The 24,983-nt window shown below is 32.9% G+C and overlaps 1 protein-coding gene across 4 annotated transcripts; it reads right to left on the bottom strand.

Annotated features, from left to right (window-relative positions):
* Window positions 1–977: 977 nt before the first annotated feature.
* LOC120075240 (tRNA (guanine-N-7) methyltransferase) lies at window positions 978–3,490 on the bottom strand. 4 transcript variants are annotated; one of them, XM_039028455.2, is made up of 2 exons: window positions 3,322–3,490; window positions 978–1,936 (listed from the first exon to the last, which is right to left on the bottom strand). In XM_039028455.2, exon 2 carries the CDS (start codon window positions 1,926–1,928, stop codon window positions 1,170–1,172), a length of 759 nt encoding a protein of 252 aa, XP_038884383.1. In that variant the 5' UTR covers window positions 1,929–1,936; window positions 3,322–3,490; the 3' UTR covers window positions 978–1,169. The 4 variants fall into 4 exon arrangements, with proteins under 4 accessions (XP_038884383.1, XP_038884382.1, XP_038884381.1 ...); XM_039028454.2 differs by having other exon boundaries at window positions 3,335–3,490; XM_039028453.2 differs by having other exon boundaries at window positions 3,205–3,324.
* Window positions 3,491–24,983: the final 21,493 nt, after the last annotated feature.

The following is a 24,983-nucleotide window of genomic DNA, read 5'->3' as shown; positions in this document are numbered from 1 at the left end:
TATTTTAAAAAATTTTAACACGTGCACGGCACGTAGTAATAAACTAGTAAAAACTAAAGGGTTACAAAATAAAAAAAAAAAAAGACTAAATCGCTAATGAAAGTTCATCGACTGAATTATTACCTAAAAGTATAGGGTCCAAAAGTGACTTTTAACCAAAGGAGAAATATTGTAAAAGAAAAAAATAGTAATAATAATAATAATCTCACGACTCCTCCGTGGATTGTTCGAGAAGACCGGGTCGAATTGAACATTCAAAATAGGTCATTAGGAGCCGACCTTGGGCCTTTTGCATCCGTGTTGGTCTAATTGATTATTGGGCCTCCCAAAGTACATTTTGGACCGAAAACTCGATTTGATTATTGGGCCTTTCGGGCCAGATCGGTCAATCATTTGGTTGAATTTGAATCGATAATGTTATAATTTTTTTTTTAATGATTAATAGCAAGTAAAAATTCTTTAAATTTATTTTATTAGGGCAAAAATGAAATATTATAAAACTTGTACCGGTCAATTTCTTCTCCCCACGTATTGTCTTAGATAATAGAGATGATAGAAGTTTTATTTACTAAAAACAAGGATCATTAAAGATTCTTTTACTTATTTTTAACGAGGTGGACATGATATTAATTCTCCTGGTTTGTGTTGGGTTAATAATAAAATGAAAAGTTTATAATAACTTAAGATCTCAACATCTCTATTAAGTGTAAAGTCTGTTTAAAATGATTTTCTTCGGACTTAAATATACATTTTGTACTTCAATTTCTAACTTAAAAAGTCAATCCAACATGTTTCAGTCATTTGAAAACTAATTTCACATATAATAGTAGTATCAATTGGCAATATAAACATAACTCATTTGATATAAAGTTTGTATTGTTGACCTTGTGATTAGAGATTCGATTATTTCATCCAACATCTGTTAAAAAAAAAAAAAAAAAAAAAAAAAAAAAAAAAAAAAAAAAAAAAAAAAATGATTTAGAATGCCAGATTAGGAGAACTACTCTCAGCCTAATCCACATTTGAAGTAAATCAGATCAAATTTCTAAGGTGTATCTTTCACAAAAGCAGAAAATAGAATACAAAGAAAGACTAGGAGGTATGAAAAAGCTCAAAGAAAACAACTCATTACTTCAATCAAATGAACCCAGAAGGCTCAATCTTTCCAGTCATGGTGCTGCACTAATGCGTCTATAAACTGCCTGAAAGGTCTGTCCCTCATTCCTTGCAACCTTTTGTCCCTCCTCAGTTGCAGAACATAAAAGCTTCACGGCTGGATCTGCCTCGAGCTCTTCCAATGTTAGAGCTTCGAACAACGGGTGATTCTCTAGACAAGTCTTCATCCAGTCTCCAAGCTCTTCCACATCTGTGATTGTGTATATAATCCCACCAACTCTCAAAGCATATGCATACTCATCAAGCAGATGTGGACTGATTACGCGTCGGCGATGATTCTTCTCCTTGAAATGAGGGTCTGGGAACAAGAAAAACATTTTCGAAAGTTGTGCTTTTTCGAAGTAGTTTGGAATGTACTTCATGGAATTTGTTCGATCTACTGAAATGTTTTGGTACTGGCCAGGATTTGCTACTCTCAAAGCTAAGATCCGTTCCTTAACATACTCTGTTACTTTATCCCGAAGTTCCATTCCAATCATCAGGGTTTCCGGGAAAAGGGCTGAAAGACTAATCAGAAGACCTCCAAAACCACAACCAATATCAGCAAATTCAATCTTTTTGGATCTATCTCGCTGATCATTTGAAGGGAATAATTGAGGGTAATGAAGGGAATAATCAACTTCACTGGGGGAGATTGGTACTGGGAAGTGAGAGTCACTTAGAGGGTTGCTGTGTGCTCTTGCACGGTAGAAGCGCTTCCGTGGCAGGCCAGTTGACTTGCTGATAGTTGGATTAGCATCATTTTCCAACATGGTTAATGCTGCAAGGCCACAGGAAAGACATGTTAATAGGGAAATCCAATCTACTTAGAGGGACTTAATGCGGAAAAATCTGGATCCGAAAATTTGTAATGACAATCTCAGCAAGCCCAGTCATATAAAGAAACCTAAAGAGTGCAGGAACAGAAATTAGTTGATCGCACAAGTAATAGTTTGGCCTTCCAGTTACGAATTTAAGAAAGAATTAAGCCCCACAAGCATTTTTTTGAGTTCAAGATACAAACATTCCAGTTGTTAGAATCGATTTATTTATTTATTTTATTTTTTAAATTTAAATCTAACACAGGAAAAGTTTCCTGGTAAGTGGTAACACCCAAGTGTTGCATGAGAAGTACAAGAAAAAAGAAAATGAAACTTTCTTTAACATAATATAACAATTAAATGGAATTCAAATAATAACAGCGAAAACTCGAGTGAGTCTTCATCAGATCAAACCAAAGGTATGTGTGAGATTGGGTAAATAATGTCAATATGGTAAACAGAATATTGGTCAAAGAATTTCATTAGGAGGTGGTTTACTTCATCATTAGGCGTACAATCAAAATTCTTTCTGTTCAGTTCTGGTCACTGATCATATGCAAGAAAACCATATATTGAGGCACATAAGAACCTTTATTTCGTAAGCCTTTTCAAGTTGAGATGCAATAAGACCAAAATATAAACTACTGAAAATCAATTTTATACAGCAATAGTTCAAAAATGTAAAGTTTATTCCCAGAGATTGCATATAATAACATAAGAAAGCTCTCAACAGCTTTAAGTTCCTAGTGTCTAGTATTTTGGCACTTTGCAAAAGAGAATCATCTGGTCTCACATAAGAAAGGACATTACAGTGCAACCGATTCCAAACATTAATCTTCCCATAAAATATCTAATAGCAGGGGAAGCTTATCCAATTGCAAGGCTCTTGCATCTTATAAAGAAATGAAGATCAAGCGACAGTGATATGGAAAAGCTCATAAGAAAATCCAAAACCTAAACTTATCTCAAGTCTCAAAAGGTATGCTAGCAAGTATGTTAATAGTTGGAACTTGAAAAGAAAGCCAAAGACAAATTATTATAAGAAACAAAAAACAAAACAATTCAAAGCGGCATTATATCAAACACCTAGTCTGCATATCAATAAGTAAATAATTTCTCAAACAAACCAAGATAGGAAAGAATTGAAAACAAACACACTCGAATCAGAAAACATGAAAAACATCCCCCATTGAAAAAAAAGAAAGAAACATAACAGAAATTAACGAACTTAGCCCAAGGATCATGATTCTCTCTCTCTACTAACTACCATTAACGACAAGAGAACAGAATTCCAAAGGCGGGAAAAAAATTAAAAACTTAGAATGAAGAAAAAAACCCAGAATACCAGAAGATTTTACCGAACAGATATTGCTAAATGCTGAAGCCTGCCGGAGTAATGGGCGTTCGCCGCCACCAAAAGTTGCGGTTTTTAGCGAAATCTGGAGTCGTTCTCAAACGGAGCCTGGGCTAGAAGGGCGGCTAAAATTGGGCCGAGGCCCAATTAAGACGCAACAGAAATTTAAAAGAGGACCGTAAGCCCACATCTAGTCTTTCTGGGTCTATTTAAATTTGGGAAATTTATTAAAAAGTTCGAAATTTTTACCTAAATAATCATCTTTGGATCATAATTTTCCAAAATGTGTATTTTTTTCAATGTATGTTTTTTTGTAATTTTGTGGACAGGTTGACCCTTTTTTTAAATTTTCGTACATAATTGTTTCTTTTATAATTATTCTTTTTTTATTTATTTTTGTTTTGACTAATTAGGTTAATGATGGAGAGACAAAAAAAAATGCATTTAATATAATTTTTTTAAAATTTTAAAATGGAGAGAGAAATTTTGAAAATTTTCCTTTATTTAATTTAATTGGAGAGAGAAAATGCATTTAATGATATTTTATTTTATATTTTCGTTGATTTCACATTTTTTTTTTTTTGGATTCATAGTTATTTAAAATATACCTCAGAATATTTTGTTAGGATTGAAAATATTCTAACATATATATAAAATATACCACTCTATATAAATTAGAGATTGATTTAATTCTTAACATAATCATTTTCTATGTTGATCTTTTATATTATGTGATTGATTCATGTTCGTTCACTTGTACATGTAATATATTTTATTGTTTATTTGGAAACATTCTAAAAAATTTATGAAATATATTGGGAGGTGGCAACGATGGCAAGGTGGACGGAGAGAGAGAGGCATTAACGGAAAGATGAGAGAGAGAGTTATGAGAGAGAAATTAAAGAAGACCAAGTGTGGATTGGATATGAAAAGATGAAGTGTGGGTTGGATATGAAAAGATGAAAGAGAAATGAAATTACTAAAAAGAAATCATTAATGGAGGTTGGAGGTGGGTGGGATATGAAAAGTTTTTCACTTTTGCATGAGAGAGAAATAAAATTATTAAAAAAAAACATTAATGGAGGTGGGTGGGATATGAAAAGTTTTTACATTTTTGCATTTTTTAAAAAAAAATTCTTTTAATGTTTGGAGTGTTAAATAGTAAAAGATCATTTATTTTCTCGAAAATATGAAGTTCACTGTGACATTTATGAAAAAAAAAATGAAAAGTTCAATATATAAATGTAATATTGGATTATAATTAAGACTATATTGTTAGTCATATTAAAATAATAATATGTTTAATTAAAGTATGGGTTATGTATGTGGATTAATAATTTATCACATTGGGTTATTTTATTACTTAATGGATAGAAGTCCATTCCTAGTTAATTAGGTTTTAATGGGAACCATAATTGAACTAGTATATAAAGAGACCTTAGGGCTATGGTCCCCAATATACCAAAACAATAAGCACCCAGTCTTTCTTGAATCCCATCTAGAGAGAGATCCCAATGAGGCATTCGGAGTTTTGGTTGAGGAAGACCATAATCATCCATCATCATCTTGAAGCTACCATCAATTTTGCAATGGAATCCGGTATGTTATTCTTGACAATTTGACATGAATGATCCTAGGGTTTATCTATTCAATATAGATATAAAGAATTTACTGCTAACAAGTGGTATCAGAGCATGAATTTCATGTTGGATTGTTAGTTTATGAATTTTCCATTGGCATTGTTGATTAAATTTTGGTTTCGGTAAAGAATTTAAAGAATTTTAAAAAAAAAATGGACGACTTACTATAGCAGCATTGTAAACTTATCGACGATGGAAATCTCGGCGGTCATTTTTTTCTTTGGCAATATGTGTTCTTGCAACCCGTATTCTTGTCTGTGGTATTTGGCATACCCATCACCGATTATAAATGATGTGCTAGTGGTGGATTAAAGTGAATTTTTTTTTTTTTGGGTTGATTATTTTCATTGAACGTGGTTTCCTAAAGGTTTTTTTTAAGGAAAAAAAAAAACCTTAGTTCTATTATTGTCAAAATTAAGGATGTTCAGTTCAACATTCTTGACAAAAGTCCACCAATGTGATGAAATCCACTAGAAAAAAGTTAAAGACCGATCGAAGGAGTTAGGTCTTTAGTTGCTGCAAGTTTTACCCATCAAGACTTTCGATTAATAACTAACTGGAGTTGCCGTTGGGCGAAAGTATCGGTCAATTACCGATTAAAGTCTTGCCGGCGGTTCTTGGTTTTAATTATCAATTTTTTTTCTTTAATTCTTAGTGGATGACTTTATGAGTTCGATTTTAAATTTGATTAATAATGGAAAAGTTAATGTTGTCGCTGTTTTTTTTTTTTTTCTTTTTTTTTGAAACTCATATTCATCAATTAAGTATTAACTTAACTTTTCAGTTAAAAAAAAAAAACTGATTGATTTAGTGAATTTATTTTTTAATAGTTTGATAATATTGAATTTGTCAACTATTTGGATTAATTGCTGATTGAACTTCTTGCTCGCGTTTCTAAGTTTTATTGATTAATAACTTTGTGAAATTCTTGAAAATGGTTCTTAGTTCTTGATTTATAAGTTTGTGAATTAAAATCTACAATTTGATTGTTTTTGTGATATTCACATGTTTATGTTACTTTAATTGTATTATGTGTATGCAATTATTAAGTGAATTTTATAAAAGACTATTTGGTGTTCTTCCTCCTTTATTTTTTGTACAATATTATTGTATCTTATATTTTAGATTGAATTGGTGAAAAATAATATGTTACCAAAGTAGCCTCTATTATCTAGATCGTTTTAATTATGAAATATAAGATGTGCATATTCATGAATTTATGCGGATAATTATCGGCCCAAAGGAAGATAATTATTTGGCCAAATTGTAGGTATGCATGTGGTAATGAGTATGTGGCAATTATAAGGATTGCTCATGTGAAAAGTAGTCGGTCCAAAGAAAGGCTATTGTTTTTTTTACAGAGTTAATTGTCAGTACTTTGATTATTACGCTGAGAGTACCATTTACAGTTGGTGTTTTTTTTTCCAAAGACTAGATATCAATTTGTGCTAGGTATCTTGTTAAAGGGGCCCACCACATATGTGAAATTATTTTGTTATGCTTTAATTGTGAGCATATATTTTGTTGTTTATTGTTTCAGTTGGTCTTACTCAAATATCTAGAAATCTAAATTCAATCCCTAAATTGAATGGATCGAACTTCAAGATTTGGAAAGAAAATTAAGGTTGTCAAATCTGATCGTGGTGGTGAATATTACGGTGGATATGATGGATCAGGTGAACAACGTCCAAGGCCCTTTGCCAAATACTTAGAGGAATGTAGAATTGTCCCACAATACACTATGCCGAGCAAATCTAGCATGAATAGTGTAGCAAAATGGTGAAATAGAACACTTAAGGATATGGTAAGAAGTATGATTAGTCATTCTTCTCTACCAGAATCCCTTTGGTGTGAGACACTAAATACTGCAACATATATTCTTAATAGGGTACCTAGTAAAGCAATAGCCAAAACCCTTTATGAGTTGTGGACAGGAAAGAAGCCTAGTATTAGGCATCTTCACATATGGGGTTGTCTAGCTGAGGCTAGGCCTTATAGGCCTAATGAAAGAAAATTGGACTCAAGAACTATTAGCTGCTATTTTGTTGGGTATTCTGAGCACTCTTGGGGTTTCAAGTTTTATGATCCCACTTCTAGATCATTGTTTAAGACAGAAAATGCTAGATTCCTTGAGGATGTTGAGTTTTAGGGGAAGATAACATAAGGAAAGTTGTCTTTGAAGAGGAATTGGTTTCTTTTCCTCATGTGATTATAAATAATGTTTAGGCTCCAATTCCTGACTTCATTATTGAACCAATTATAGAAAAAGACAACATTGAAGTCCCCGTTGTTGAACCTGAAGTTTAAACTCAACAACCTCAAGAAGTGCCACTAAGAAGATCTACTAGAGAGAGAAGAAATGCAATTCCAGATGATTATATTTTGTTTCTTCAAGAACATCAGGATGATGTGGGCGTAATGGAAGATGATCCAATCAACTTCCAACAAGCTTTACAAAGTTCTAACTCTAAAAAATGGATAAGTGCTATGGAAGAGGAAATAAAATCCATGAAAGACAATGACGTTTGGGAACTTGTTGAACTGCCATCAGGAGTGAAACCCATAAGTTGTAAATGGATATTTAAAACCAAAAGGGATTCACATGGAAATATCGAAAGATACAAGGCTCGTCTTGTTGCAAAGGGTTTTACTCAAAAGGAAGGCATTGATTACAAAAAGACTTTCTCTTCGGTTTCATCGAAAGACTCTTTTAGGGTAATCATGGCATTGGTAGCTCACTTTGATTTAGAGCTACACCAGATGGATGTAAAAACTACATTTCTCAATGGGAACATCGATGAGACGATTTATATGGTGCAACCAGAAAACTTTGTGTCTGATAATTCAAAGTCTATGGTGTGCAAATTAAAGAAATCCATCTACGGTCTCAAGCAAGCCTCTCGTCAATGGTATCACAAATTCTATGAAGTGATAACCTCATTTGGTTTTGAGGTAAACATTGTGGAAGATTGGGTATATCACAAGTTCAATGGGAGTAAATCAATCTTTCTGGTGTTATATGTCGATGACATACTCATAGCTAGTAATGATATAGGTTTATTGCATGACACTAAGAGATTTCTCAGAAGAAATTTTGAGATGAAGAATCTTGGTGATGCTTCTTTTGTATTAGGAATTGAAATACTGTGAAATGTTCTCAAGGTATTTTGAGATTGTCACAAAAGAACTACATTGAAAAGATCTTGAGTAGATTTGGCATGAAAGACTGTGCGTCGGGAGATACCCCGATCGCTAAAGGTGATAAATTTCATTTAGGTCAATGCCCCAAGACCACACTCGAGACTAAGGAGATGCAGAAGGTTCTCTATGCATCGGTCATTGGAAGTCTAATGTATGCTCAAGTATGTACGCGTCTAGATATTGCATTCATAGTTTGAGTGATAGGCAGATATTTGAGTAACTCGGGGATGGATCATTGGAAAGCAGCCAAACGGGTTATGAGGTATTTACAGAGAACAAAAGATTATATGCTCACTTATCGGAGATCAGAAGTTTTGGAGATCATTGGGTATTCTGATTCTGATTATATTGAATGTCAAGACACTTTGCGATCCACTTCAAACTATATCTTCATGTTGGCTGGAGGAGTTGTATCTTGGAAAAGTGTAAAACAAACACTTATGGCTTCTTCTACCATGGTTGCGGAGTTTATAGCACGTTATGAGGCATCCAATCATGGAATATGGTTGCGAAATTTTGTCACTGGGCTGCGGATAGTGGTTGGCATAGAAAGACCACTAAAATTATTTTGTGACAATAAGTCAGCTGTGATGTATTCCAACAACAACAGAAGCAATACGAAGTCAAAGGATGTAGACATGAAGTTTCTGATTGTTAAAGAAAGAGTTCAAAATGGTCAAATTTCGATAGAACACATAGGAACAAACTCTATGGTGGCAGATCCATTGACTAAAGGTTTACCACCTAAAGTTTTTCATGAGCATGTTACTCACATGGATGTTAGTCACTTTTCTAATTCCATGGTTTAGTGGGAGTTTGTTATTGAGGATGTTCTTTGACCTTATTTTGTTTATTTTCTATATAGAATAAAGTTGATTGTTTATATTTTATTATCTGAACTTGTTTATCATGCATGCAGTTTAGCATAAAGTTTTTTTTTTTTAGAATGATCTCATTAAGGAATTTGGACCAGTTGGAAACAAGCATGATCCAGATCACTTTGCATGTAGTTTCCATGCTATCCATCCATACTTGATCTATGTTATTGAATGTATTGGAATTAGTGATCAAGGAAGGTTTAGTTACAAGTGTAGTGATGAAAGCCGCCTTGATTTTATGCTAATACAGGAGATGGACCAGATTGAACTAAAGAGGAATTCTATTATTGAAATAACCTGTTTATGCGCACTTAAGTTTTATGTGATTTAATTATATTAGGTACATAGACATAGCCCAAGTGGGAGATTGTTAGACATATTAAAATAATAATATGTTTAATTAAAATATGGACTATGTATGTGGATTAATAATTTATCACATTGGGTTATTTTATTAGATTGGGCTGATCTAATTAATTAAGGCCCTAGATTCCTAATTGAGTATGGACTTAATGGGTAGAAGCCCATTCCTAGTTAATTAGAATTTAATGGAACCCAAACTGAACTAGTATACAAAGAGACCTTAGGGCCATGGTCTCCAATATACCAAAATAATAAGTACCCAGTATTTCTTGAATCTCATCTAGAGAGAGATCCCACTAAGGGCATTCGGAGTTTTGGTTGAGAAAGACCATAGTCATCCATCATCATCTTGAAGCTATCATCAATTTTGCAATGGATCCAGTATGTTATTCTTGATAATTTGACATGAATGATCCTAAGGTTTATCTATTCAATATAGATATAAAGAATTTATGCTAACATATATGTATAGAAACCCCTAAAAAGTTTCTTCTTTAAAGATTGACTTGAACAAAGGTTATGCCAATTATCATCGAATTAAGTTCACTTTGATTTTTTTCTTTTTCTTTTAAAGTTCTAACATAGCTCAATGTGAGAAATTGAACCATTGATGGTAATTGTTATCGTTATGTAATGAGTCATTATTAGATTGGTATTTTTATAATATATATATTGTTTGTTTGTTTGTTTTCTATTTAAATTTTCAAATACTATTTTTGTCATAATATATTGGAAAAAAAATCAATTTTAATCCTAAACTTATTATGTTGTATACACTTCGACCCTAAATTTAAATAGGTGTTGCAATTTTTACCCTCGATTAAATGTTCACTAATTAATCCACTAATCTTAATAGAGCTCAAGATATAAATCATCATAAATTCATTAATTTCAATAAAACAACGACAAAATAATAATAATAAGTTTGACCAATAATGCACAAATTAACCATGAAATGACTTTTGCCAAAATTCATAATTTCATTAAAAATTTAGTCCTAATATCGTTTTTCTCTATAATTTTATCGATACCATATAACACGAGAAAAAATTTTTGAACGATATTTTAAATGAAGACTGAATAAATATCAAAGTTGAAATGTTTTTAAAATTTAGAGTAAAAATATATAACACTTACTATAATTTTACGCAACAATTCTAGGGCAAAATTTTGGTTCTCTCCCTAAATAGAAATCTAGTATAACACTAGATAAGCTTATATATATATTGTTGTGCCTGATTTACTTTTCATTAAAGAAAAAGAGATTATATTTGAATATGTATAAAGCCTCGTGACAAATGTTGACACCAAAAAATTACTTATCTTCATGAACAATAACAATGCTTTCCCCGATGCCCATTTTCAAGGTTGTTTATCTACCTTTTTTTAACTTGTGGGTAATGCTATATATTATATGCAAACTTTAAAATTGACCCAAGCTCCAAAATCATATGTTTAAATTCTATTTTAACCCTCAAAATGTTATGTAGGTAAAAATATCTTTTTTTTCTTTTTTTAAAAAAAAGTTCATTTGGTTTTAAAATTTTAAAGGTTATACTCTCTTAATTTTGAGTTTGATATCTATTTGATCTTTAGGTTTTAAAATATTATATTTTTATTCTTGAATTTTGAATTTAATTTTAATTTGATCACTAGGAATTTTAGATTTATATTTTTATTCTTAATATTTCATTAAATACTCACGTTTGGTCATTGATGTTAATATCTATTAATTAATCTAAAAGAATTAAATTAAATTTCATTAATTTTTAGTAACTGTTAAAATTAATTAAAAATATTTACATCATAATTATTTGAGAGTAAATTATAAAATAATTGAAACTTAGGATAAACGAAAATTAAATTCAAAATTAAAAATAGAAATATAAAAATTAAAAATAGAAATATAATATTTTAAAATCTAGTAACAGAGAAAACTAAATTTAATACCAAATGAAAAAATTACTAACTCTAAGCTTAGAGTTAAAATAGTATTTTTTGTTCCCCCCATTTTCACACCCCCCCCCCCCCCCCCCCCCCCAAATTTTATATTTTATTTATCTTGGTCAATAAACTCTCGGACATTCGCTATATTTGAGCCTTTGAACTTCGTATATAATTTTCTCTCTTTCATTTTCGTTGATTTCTTTTTAATAGACTATATATTTAACACAAATGTGACTCATGTACATCTTTTTTCCTTTCATTTTTCTTATGAATGTTACCTATTTTTAGACAAATTAATATTACCTATTTGCACAACCAAGTATTTGAAGCCAAATAATCCTCAATCAGGAATATATATAGCATATGAACTTGACTATATTGATATTCCTTAAGCATTAAGGTCCTTGATGCCTTTGCGGTGGTTAGAGGTTTGAAAGTTTTTATTGATTGTTTTGCCTCTGGATCTCCTCTGTTAGCATAAATATTTTAAATCTATATTGAATAGATATAACTCTAGGATCATTCATGCTTGATTGTCAAAAATAACATACCAGATTCCATTACAAAATTGAAGACAATTATAAGACGGCTATTGTCTTCCTCAAACAAAACTCTGAATGCCCTAAGTGAGACTTTTCTCTTTATAGGATTCAAGAAAGACTGAGTGTTTATTGTTTTGTGCTTATTGTTTGGTATATTGGGGATCATAGTTCTAATGTCTCTTTATATACTAGTTCAATTAGGTTCCCATTAAACTCTAATTAACTAGGAATGAAATTCTACCCATTAAGTTCATACTCAATTAGGAATCCAGAGCCTTAATTAATTAGATCATATAGTAGGGCCCAACCTAATAAAATAACCCAATGTGATAAAATATTAATCTACATACATAACCCCATCTAACAATTCCAACTTGGGTTATGTTTGTGTACCTAATGTATTTAAATCACGTCAACCTTAAGCGTGCATAAATAGGTTATTTCAATAATCGAATTTTCCTTTAGTTCAATATGGCCTATCTTCTGTATTAGCCCAGAATCAAGGCGGCTTTCGTCACTACCCTTGTATCTAAACCTTTCTTGATCACCAATTCCAATACATTCAATGACATAGTCCAAGTATGGATGGATAGCATGGAAACTACATGCAAAATAATCTAGATTATGCCTGTTTCCAATTGGTCTAAATTCTATAGTGAGATCATTTTTAAAAACTTTATGCTAAACCGCATGCATGATAAACAAGTTGAGATAATAAACCATAAACCATCAACTTTATCCTATATAGAAAATAAACAAAATAAGGTCAAAGAACATCCTCAATAATAAACTCCTACTAAACCATGGAATCAGAAAAGTGACTAACACCCATGTGAGCAACATGCTCATGAAAAATTTTAGGTGGTAAACCTTTAGTCAAAGGATCTACCACCATAGAGTTTGTTCCTATGTGTTCTATCGGAATTTGACCATCCTTAAATCCTTCTTTAACAACTAGAAACTTCATGTCTATATGTTTTGTCTTCGCATTGCTTTTGTTGTTGTTGGAATACACTACTGCCAACTTATTGTCACAAAATAATTTTAGTGGTCTTTCTATGCCAACCACTATTCAAAGTCCAGTGAAAAAATTTTGCAACCATATTCCATGATCGGAAGCCTCAATACATGTTATAAACTCAGCAACCATAGTAGAAAAAGCTATAAGTGTTTGTTTAACACTTTTCAAGGATACAGCTCCTCCAGTCAACATGAAGATATAGCTTGAAGTGGGTCGCAAGTGTCTTGGCATCCAGCATAATTGGAATCAGAATACTCAATGATCTCTAAGACTTCTGATCTTCGATAAGGAAGCATGTAATATTTTGTTCTCTGTAAATACCTCATAACTCATTTGGCTGCTTTCCAATAATCCATCCCCGGGTTGCTCAAATATTTGCCTAACACTTCAACTATGAACGCAATATCTAGACGCGTACATTAGACTTCCAACGGCCAATGTATAGGGAACTTTTTGCATCTTCTTAGTCTCGATTACAGTCTTGGGGCATTGACCTAAATGAAATTTATTACCTTTAGCGACCTGGGTATTTTCTGGTGCACAATCTTTCATGTCAAATCTACTCAAAATCTTTTTTTTGTGATAATCTCAAAATACCTTGAGAATGACCTTGCAGTATTTCAATTCCTAATACAAACGAAGCATTATCAAGATCTTTCATCTCAAAATTCTTTCTGGGAAACCTCTTAGTGTCATGCAATAAACCTATATCATTACTTCCTATGAGTATGTCATCGACATATAACATTAGAAAGATAGAATTACTCCCACTGAACTTGTGATATACACAATCTTCCACAAATATTTATCTCAAAACAAAAGGAGATAATTACTTCATGGAATTTGTGATACCATTGAGGAGCGGTTTGCTTGAGACCGTAGATGGATTTCTTCAATTTGCACATCATAGACTTTGAATTACCATATATAAAGTTTTCTGGTTGAACCATATAAATCATCTCATCTATGCCATTTAAAAAAGCAGTTTTTACATCCATCTAGTGTAGCTCTAAATCAAAGTGAGCTACCAGTGCCATGATTACCCTAAAAAAATTTTCGATGAAGCCGGAGAGAAAGTCTCTTTGTAATCAATGCCTTCTTTTTAGTAAAACTCTTTGCAACAAGACGGGCTTTATATCTTTCAATATTTTCATGTGAATCCCTTTTGGTTTTCAATATCCATTTACAACCTATGGGTTTCACTCCTGATGGCAATTCGACAAGTTCCCAAACGTCACTATCTTTCATGGATTTTATTTCCTCTTCCATAGCATTTATCCACTTTTTAGAGTTAGACTTTTGTAAAGCTTGTTGGAAGTTGACTGGATCATCTTCCATTATGCCCACATCATCTCGATATTCTTGAAGAAATAAAATATGATCATATGGAATTACACTTCTTCTTTTTCTAATGGATCCTTTTGGCGCTTCTTGAAGTTGTTGAGTTTGAACTTCAAGTTCAACAACGGGAAGTTAATGCTAGCTTGTTCTATATAATTGATTCAATAGTGAAGTCAGAAATTGAAGCCTGAACATTATTTATAATAACATTAGGAAAAGAAACTAATTCCTCTTCAAAGATAATTTTCCTTATGCTATCTTCCCCCCAAACTCAACATCCTCAAGGAATCTAGCATTTCTCGTCTCAAACAATGATCTCGAATGAGAATCATAAAACTTGAAACCCTGAAAGTGCTCAAAATACCCAACAAAATACTAGCTAATAGTTCTTAAGTCCAATTTTCTTTCGTTAGGCCTGTAAGGCCTAGCCTCAACTAGACAACCTCGTATGTGAAGATGCCTAATATTAGACTTTTTTTCCTGTCTACAACTCATAAGGGGTTTTAGTGACTGTTTTACTAGGTACCCTATTAAGGATATATGCTGCAATCTTTAATGTCTCAACCCAAATGGGATTCTGGTATAGAAGAATGACTAATCATACTTCTTACCATATCCTTAAGTATTCTATTTCGCTTTTTGGCTACACCATTCATGTTGGGTTTGCCCGTACTAGTGTATTGCGGGATGATTCTACATTCCTCTAGGTATTTGGCAAAGGGTCTTGGACGTTGCTCACCTGATCTCTCATATCTAGAGTAGTATTCACCACCACGATCAAATTTAACAGCCTTAATTTTCTTTCCAAGTTAAAGTTCAACCTCAGCTTTGAAAGACTTGAAAACGTCCAAAGATTGAGACTTCTCATGAATTAAATATAGGTACTTATAACTTGAATAATCGTTTATGAACATAATAAAATAATGTTGTCCATTCCAAGAAGTCGTAGGGAATGGACCACAAATGTCTGTATGTATTAGTTCTAAGACGTCTAAGCATCTGTTGGTACCTAATTTTCTTATGTTTGTCTATTTTTCCTTAATACATTCCAAACACACGTCAAAGTTACTTAAATCAAGAGAATCAATAATTCCATTTGACACAAGTCTCTGAACTCTCTGTTTAGAGATGTGACCTAAACGTTTGTACCATAACATAGTGGAATTTTCATTTAATTTATGCTTTGTACCACATCAATTAGATAACAGGGTTAAATGAAGCAAAAGAATCAAGCATACATAGATTAACCAGTACCAATAAGTTTAGAATCTTGAAAAAGACTAACTTTATTATTTCCAAAAGAACAAGAAAAATCAAATTTATCTAATTTGAAAATAGAAACTAAATTCCGTCTAAATGACAGTGTAAAAAAAAAAAAAAAAAAAAAAAAAAAAAAAAAAAAAACTCACTCAAATCCAAATAACAACCAAACATAATCTAAAATTTCCAATAGCTTCAACTGGAGCTACTTTGCCATCACCCACATAGATGAATCTTTCATCATCACTTGGCGGCCTACTCCACAAGCAACCTTGCATTGATATACTTATTTGAGTAGTAACACCAGAATCTACCCACCAAGTATTTGTAGGTACAGAAGCTAAATTAGCTTCAGAACAAACCATAGTAAGAAGTTTACCCTTTTTTACATACCACTTGGCGTATTTAGGACAATCTTTTATTTTACTGAGATGCCTCTTCTGCAACACCCGTAGATTTCCTTTTCTTCTTATTATGAGAGTCCATTGCCAAATGAGCACTTTCTGTCCTTTCTCTCTTAATCCTATCTTCTTCTTGAAAACATTATGGGATAAGCTCATTAATACTCCATTTATCCTTCTGAGTATTATAGTTTATTTTAAACTGAGTGAATTATGCAGGAAGAGAAATAAGAACTGGATGTATGAGTAAATTTTCATTAATCTCGATATCAAGTGCGAATTTACCTGCGAGATTGGAGATTTCCATAATGTGTACTCTTTTATGTTCCCATTGCGCTTATACCTCGTGGAAGTTAAAGAAGTCAAAAGGCTACTTACTTCCTCTTTTTCGTTTTCAGCAAAATATATCTCAATTTGAGTAGGAAACTTATTGGCATTTTCAATTTTCGTGATAGAGCCCCAAAAAGACTCCGGACTGGAGTGCCTAATGATCATCAAACACATACAATTAGACCATTTCCACTTCTCTATATTAGTCGTACGATTGTTCCTTAGTAGAAGTAGGTTTATCGGTACTTAATGCAAGGTCCAAATCCATTCACTCGAGAAGTATCTCTAGACTTTCCTTTCAAATCTTGAAGTTCGATCCATTCAACTAAGGGATTGAACTCAGATTTCCAGATATTTGAGTAAGACCAACTGAAACAATAAACAACAAAACATATGCTCACAACTAAGATATAACAAAATAGTTTCATATATGGTGGGCCTCTTTAACAAAATACCTAACACAACATTGATGTCCAACCTTTGGACAAAAATACCAACTGTAAATGGTATTCTCAATGCAATAATCAAAATACTAACAGTAAACTTTGTCGATAAATTGCCTTTCTTGGACTGACTATTTTTCACATTAGTAATCCTTATAATTGTCACATACTCATCACTACATGCATACTCACAATTTGGCCAAATAATTATCTTCCTTTGGGCCGATAATTATCCGCATAAATGAATATGCACATATTACATTTTAGAATTAAACTAATCTAGATAAGAGATACTACTTTGGTAACATATTATTTTGACCAATCCAATAAAAAAATATATAAGACACAATAATATAACAATATTATTGTACAAAAATAATGAGAAAAGAACACTAAATAGTCTTTACTAAAATTCACTCAATAATTGCAAACACATTATACAATTAAAGCAACATAAAAATGTGAATATCACAAAAATATCATCAATAAAATTTAAATTCAAATTCACTAAAATATCAATCAAATTTAAATTTAAATCCATAACATGATCAATTAAACTTGAATCCACAACATGATCAATTAAACTTGAACCTACAACATGATTGATCAAATTTAAGCTTAAATCCAGATAATGATTAATCAAATTTAAACCTAACATCGGCAATATTTTCAATCAAATTTAATCAAAACCTAACATCGGCAATATTTTCAATCAAATTTAAAAAACAATTCACAAAATTATAGCAATCAAAATTGAGATTTAAATTACAAAATTATCAAGTAGAAATCTTGATTTTATATTCACTAAATTATCAACCAATTCCTAATTAAACAAGAATTACCATCCGTTTGAATAATTCCCAATAGGAATTAAGATTGAATAATTTTTATTGATTAATTCTAGATAACTATAAGATTTTCAATCAAAAATTTTTACCGAAACCAAAATTAAATCATAGTCCCAATGGAAAACAAATATAAAATAACATGAAATTCATGCTATGATACCACTTGTTAGCATAAATACTTTAAATCTATATTGAATAGATATAACCCTAGGATCATTCATGCTTAATTGTCAAGAATAACATATCAGATTCCATTGCAAACTTAACGACAATTATAAGGTGACTATTGTCTTCCTCAACCAAAACCCCGAATGCCCTAAATGGGATATTTCTCTGGATGAGATTCAAGAAAGACTAAGTGCTTTTTATTTTGATATATTAGATACCATAAACCTAATATCTCTTTATATTCTAGTTCAATTAGGGTTCCCATTAAACGTTAATTAACTAGGAATGGGCTTCTACCCCAAGTTCATACTCAATAAGAAATCTAGGGTCTTAATTAATTAGATCACATTAAAGGAACTCTTATCAAAGAGAACCCATGAGCGGAAGCACGATCGATCCAAATTCATTGTGACAGAATTACAAGTATTCACAAACATACAAACTAGTTATGCATCTTTAACAAAATTACGGCATGCTTTAGAAATTAAATATAAAAGGAATGAGAGACTTACCTTTGAAGAACTCTTCTTTTACAGGTCTCCGCTCTCATGAAAAACTTGGATAGCAAAATCTTGCTCTTGCCCAAAACGTCTACTCAATCATCCAGTAGTCACGAACAAGCTTCTCTATGAACAAGTAACCTCTCGGACACCACCACTCAGTAACCTTGGTATTCTCGGAGTAAGAATCCAAGAGGTGTAGGTTCTGTTAGATTTGGTAGAGGTTTGGAGGAAACAACGATCAAACTCAATGACCAAACAAGTGGGAAAGTATTGTATCTATCATATAGACTTTGTGCTTGATCGTTTAGTAAAAGTCAGTAGGTATACGATCGTTTAGGAAAAAGCAGCTTGATCATTTACACGATCGTTTAGTCAAAAGCGCGTGTACACGATCGTTTAGACAAACATTTGAAGGCTATCGTGTAGTCTCTCGTGAGCTAAACGATTGGTTGTGTACTTAGTGAAGTGATTCTTTACAAAATGAAAATATTTTCCATTTTATCCTTCAGTTATGAAAATTGAATACAACCTCCCACTTTCATGCATGGTTAAAGGAGAAACCACCCACAATTATCTCATAATTGTTTTAATTATAAATAAATACAATAACTAACTTATCATGTTCTATTTATAATCTATAGTTTTAATATCACAACATATGTAACATTTAAACCATGATCCTTTTCCCTTTACTTGATATAAATCATATTTATATCATAATCCTCCAATTAATGTATCTCATACATCATATCAATTATATCATATACAACTGAACTAGTTTAATCATATCATATATAATCAAACTCCCTCTTGTCAATTTGAATACTTCAAACTGACCCAAAAACTGATTCTCAAATTAAATCCATTGAGCTACCAAGGGGACCTTATGGATTTGTGGCTTGAAGCTCCAACAGTACATGAATAACTGGCTAAACTCTTTAGTCACGAGATCCACCATCCGTTAACTGTCGAGCACTCCACTAAAGACTGATAGCTGCACTCTTCTCACTATAGATATATTTCTGTGTCCATCGGATATAACCAGTCAATAGTACGATAACCCTTAACAGATGTTCGTAAGTATAGCTGGACCAATTTACCGTTTTATCCCTGTAGTTACATCTAATTCCTTAAGTACCACTGATCCCTTTAATGAACAATACATCATAGTCCTACTATGAATGGATACCTCTCGGGTCTTGAGAAAGTGTATGGCGCCACATCGTTCAAGCTCCGGAATCAGGGGAGCAATCTATCTACTTACCCCTGCTTTGGGGAAGGAATGAATTCTATCTTGTGTAGCTGAGTTCCCAGCTCCCCAACCAGACGAATCCCCAAAGTGGTAGGTTTGAGTCGGCAATCTGGCCACTCATACCCATACAAATCAAATGACCACCCTCATAGGCAGGAGTTCCCAACTCACTCATGATTACGGTCATGTTACCTATGGTCATCCTAGTGAAATGAAGTCTCTGTCATGAATAGCGTTATATAATGAGACTAAACATTTCATGGTTCGGTCTTATACAAACTCTTTTGTATAGGACACCCCCGCTCGCATATCTCTACATGAATGATCAGGATTAAACCATCTGTAGCACGTCATAACACTTGTAACTATCTACAAAACAGGTGGTGATGAAATTTGGAAGCGCAATATATGATGCATGTCTTGGGCTATGTGTTTGTTTTCATGTGTCGGTGGTCATGCGTTGGGATGGAAAGCATGTGTTAACCTCATATGTGATGACCATGTGTTCCTATCACAAGTTTTCTTGCTCTCTCGCCAAGTATAACGAGATCGCAAGTTTCTCGGGTGATCCGAGATCGAACTTAGGGACTTGTAGCTAAATGTTATGCGATAATGTGTTTGCGGCGAAGAATAAAAGAATGTTGAAGGTTATGGACTATGCACTACTCCTACTCCTAACTAACAGATTAAGTGGTAGAAGTATGACTAAAAGGTAGAGACACGACAACTGTTAACGCGTAGTAAAATGCATGGAAATAGATAAAATGACGAGGATGTCTTCATCGCAACACTAAGCTCGACCGCAAGAGTAACCCCAGCCAACGCATGCTATGCGATCATGCTATACACACTTGACGAAGACACATGCGATGTATATACGATAGTTTCGATAGGCCTTATTTCTAAGTCTCTATTCCCACTCATGTGCTCTCACACATAAGCAAGATGAATGCATACCACCCTATCATACATAAAGGATATGCTGTGTAGTAGCAAACGGAGCTTATTCCTAAGTCCCCATTCTTGCTTATGTGATTCAATCCGCTCTCCCGAGTCTAGATTTGGTTTTTAGACTACTCTTCCAAGTATGCCTAAATGATGAATGATGCGCTCATAAGACAAAGCAATCGCATAAACATGGTTGATGTAAGATTATTCCTATCTCTAGTGAACACTTGCTTACATTTCTTAATGCGATCAACTACTTACCCTCCCAGGTAGTTGGTTGTTGCCGATTCTACTCATAGACAAGCATTGCATCTGCTTATAGACAAGCGTTCCTATATCTTTGCACTAAGCAAATAGAATTTTCTCACAACACTCACGCAACGAACACCTCTCGGTGGCTTACTACGTGCTTCATATATCTATGCCGCATGACTAAGTATGCGATACTCTAGCAGTCTTACTTAGTGATGCAATGAAAGTAAAGGATACTAAGTAAATGAAGATAGAGATGGAATCGAAGTAAAATATAGAAATGCATTGATCACAAAATGTATTAATCTCTTAAGCCACAATGTAATACAATACAAGGATAGAAGAGAAATGGAGGGTCAGATGGAAGTAATGTCTTGCTTCCATCGAATGTGTGTCAAGGTTGTCGGTGGTGCCATGGAGGGGCGGTGGAGTAGACTCTCTCGAGCTCTAACTCTGGCGAAGGCTCCGATCGTCACTCGGAATGGTTGAGGGGATGAGGAACTTTCAAGACTATCTTCTCACGCTTTGGTTTGGATCACAAGGATCTGCACTCAGGCAGAAAACCCTAGATGATTTGAAATTCTGCTCTACGGCTTCTATTTATAGAGCTTGATCGCCGACAGCATTAATGGTCCTTTTCTGAAATTCTGCAGCTAACGGCATGATGGATGTGATGGACCTGCTCTGAATCTCTACTGCTAACGGCGTGGTAAGTAAAATGTCAACATCACCTTTTGATAATCCCGAGGTATGCGTTCATGCTTGGTTTTCGAAGTATCAATGCATTCCACCATCCTTGCGCTCATCCCTCTATTATGATTATTATTCTGTAGCCGCAACTTCTATGCGATGGACGCATGCGATTAATAGCCGCAACATCCATGCGTCGAACGTATGCGTTCACCTTTACGATGGAGAGATTCCCCGCATGCGGTCGTCTTCGCGATAGCCTGTCTTCCGCGCATGCGATTGATTTTTGCATTTGCTACAAAAATAAAAAATTGAATGCATAATAACGCATAATAGTGGATTAGTCAAGATTATTAATGTCAATCGACGCAAGCTCGTTTTCTCATGAATTCTTAGTATAATCGTCGCATCTTCTACTTAATAGCCTTCGTAATTCTAAATAAAAGGCTTATAATGACGTGCATTTCTGTCCGTCATCAGCGGGTCGCATCTGTAGCGTCACAAGGATAAGTTTTTCCTCCTATATCTATATATTATAGAGCATTTAGGTTATCACTTAAGACATGATCTACTTGTATGTCTCCGCATACATGCTTAAGTTACAACGACAACCCGGGATCTTAGTTTATTGGTTTGTGGTAAATGCAAATAAAACATCTCATGTTTCATAGATAACAGTGAAGAAAATATCTCATATTATTACATCACAAGCGTTTGTTCATACAGGTATTTACAAACTATAGGATCTTATGAGAGTTTAGGGCATCAACCCCAACACACATAATAGGACCCAATCTAATAAAATAATGTGATCAAATATTAATCCACATACATAGTCCATACTTTAATTATACATATTATTATTTAAAATATGCCTAACATCCTCCCCCTTTAGTTATCAAGTTTGATTGTCTTGATCTAGTCAATGTTTTATCTCATATAAATGTGGATCTGTCTGAGCTGTCAGGTATTATTTATGTTGAGGACATTGTCGCTCTGGCTTCGTCTGCCCAGGCATTGTCTTTTGTGTGGTGTCTACGTTCTGCAAATGAGTTGGCCCATCGTTTGGCACGGGCTACTTGGGTGCATGGTAATTACGGTGGTTGTTTTGTTCCCATTTCTTCTTTTGGCTTTGAAGAAGAAGGTGGAGTTTCTTTTGTGATCCCGGATTGGTTTTCCTCCACCATTCTCTGGTTGTTCTTGAATGAATTCTTATTTTCAAAAAAAAAAAATATTATGGGTTAGTTTTACAAACATACTCAGACATCAACTTCAATATAGTTCAATTGATTAATTGTTATTTTGGTCTTATTTAGCTCCTCTTGTGCTTTGATAAAGTTTACTCAATAAACTATATTAAACCCAAATTTAAACTATTAATTTTATTGGCGTCTTTTGCATTGGGCTTCACTATGTATGCTTGATTGCCTTGATCTCCATCCCGCTTCCCTTTTGTCTGGTCTTGATATCCTTCAAGTTGACCTGTGTAAGAGATCCTTACACTAATGTGTAGTGTCGAGTCTATTGTACTCTGATGATTAAGTCAGTACTAGGAGTGATTAATTCAGCTAAGCACAAAAAGAAGTCAGATCGGATCTCTGTTTGGAGATTACTTACTTTCCTTTTTTTTGGTGTGGTCAAGTGATGCTATTTATGAACCTATCCCCTGATATACATCTACGATTGTGTGTGACAGCAGTAGTGTTAAAGACATTTCTGGTGCTTGATGTTGTAGGTTTTCAGTCTTAATCCCACTCAATTATTTCTTGATTGACATATATTCACTGGCTTGGCTGGTCTGTTCACACTCCCGAGATATTGATATTTCTCTTTTGGAACACGCTCTCCCCTTTGCTCTTTTCTAGTATCCTTTACACTTGGCCCGTTTATGGTCTATGGGCTTTGAGCTTCATCTTGGACAACCCTCAACAAATTTCTTTAGAACTTGTCAGTAGAAAAACCAATTTCAAATAAAGCCCATCACAATGTTAGAACTTTTACTCAATTTATAAAAAGTAAAAATAATGAACTTTTCTCAAAATTATGTCGTTTTCGTTGTTATTAGCTTAAAATTTGTTAATTTGTGTATATATATATATAACAACACATTAACTTATTATATGAAGTTTGAAGTTTAGTTTTACTATTAACTATTCATGGAAGAAAAATATAAACAAAATTTATTTTACGTTAGCATAGATGCAGAGTATCATTATCTAAGTAAGTATATTCTAATTTCCTTTATTTTCAAAACTTTTGTCAAAAAAATTTCTTACTTCATATTATATTTAAACAGGAGTGTTAGATTTATTAAGCATGGTGTTATTCATAATTAATTCGATATTAAAAATCCTAAATTCTACATGATTTAATTAATTAGTGAACATAAACTAAATTGCTCGTGCTTCCTTATTAGTGACAAAACTTAGTTAATCTCAATTTTTATATAAAAGAAACTTAGTTATAATCAAATAATTCAAAAAATTAATATGGATATTTAGTATAGAACTATTTTTTTTTTTAAATGTCTACTTAAACTTAGTTATCTCAATTAATTCATGATATATATATATATAGAATGACTAAGGAGTAATTAAAGAGATTGATTAGGAGATCAAGCTATATGTATCTACTCTTCTTCTTCTTCTTCTTCTTCTTCTTTTTTTTTTTGAAGTATTTGACAAGAATAATGAACAAACCCTAAATGACCTAGTGTGTGTCCATTTAGGGTTAGTTCTTCGTCCTTTTGGTTGCTTCTAGAGAATTGTCGTCTTTCTTGACAAACACCTTTCAACTACTTCACCAATGAGTTGTCGATAACGTTGTCGTAAGCGATTGATTCATTTTTTTTAAAAGAATAAACGGGTCAATAACATATAGAAATCAAACACGTATCTTTGCGACGTGTTTATGAAGCTATTGAATTGGTAGAAATTCTTGTAGCTGGTGTTTATACAATAAAACAAGTAAAGCTTAGTTTATTGTTTTAGTTGCATAACAACATAGACATTATTGTCAAACATTGTATTTATGACTTAAGAGGGTTATGTGACTTGTAATACATGAATATATATATTTTTAGTCTTAAACTTTAGTTGTGTTTCAAGAACAGATTGATGACTTATAGAGTATATATTTCAAGCTTGAAGATCAAATAATTGTACTCCTTATCTAGATTTTTATGTTTAACAAAATGATAAAGCTTTAAAAATTATTCTTAGTCTTGAAGTGTAGAACAAGTAGGGTTACAAAATGAGAGAAATCTGTGTGTGTACCGTCAAAAATCTAATTATACACAACAACTCTAGAATTGTTGTTGAACTTTTTCAGACAAAGTCATATGTATTATTTGATTTACACAAGGATAAGTTGATCCACACAAGTTATTCCTCAAAAACTTCGATTTTTCGTTGAAGGTGCGCGTTGTCAAAATCCAATTAGAAGTAAAAGCCATATAGAATTTATAAATATCGGAATATGTTTAAGGCTTAGTTCAAGATCAATCGTTGTAGTTTTTAAAATAATTGTCGGTAACTATACTTCTAAAAAAAATTAGCTGTAAAAAAAAAAAAAAAAAAAGTAAATTAGTGCTCGACAAACTTCAGCTTTAAGTAGCTTGTGTTGG

This window comes from Benincasa hispida, chromosome 4 (assembly GCF_027475165.1).
Source record: "Benincasa hispida cultivar pf3 chromosome 4, pf3_genome.v1.1, whole genome shotgun sequence".
NCBI classification, from domain to species: Eukaryota; Viridiplantae; Streptophyta; class Magnoliopsida; order Cucurbitales; family Cucurbitaceae; genus Benincasa; species Benincasa hispida.
Note: the sequence above shows the minus strand (reverse complement) of the source record. Positions and strands in the feature narration are given on the sequence as shown.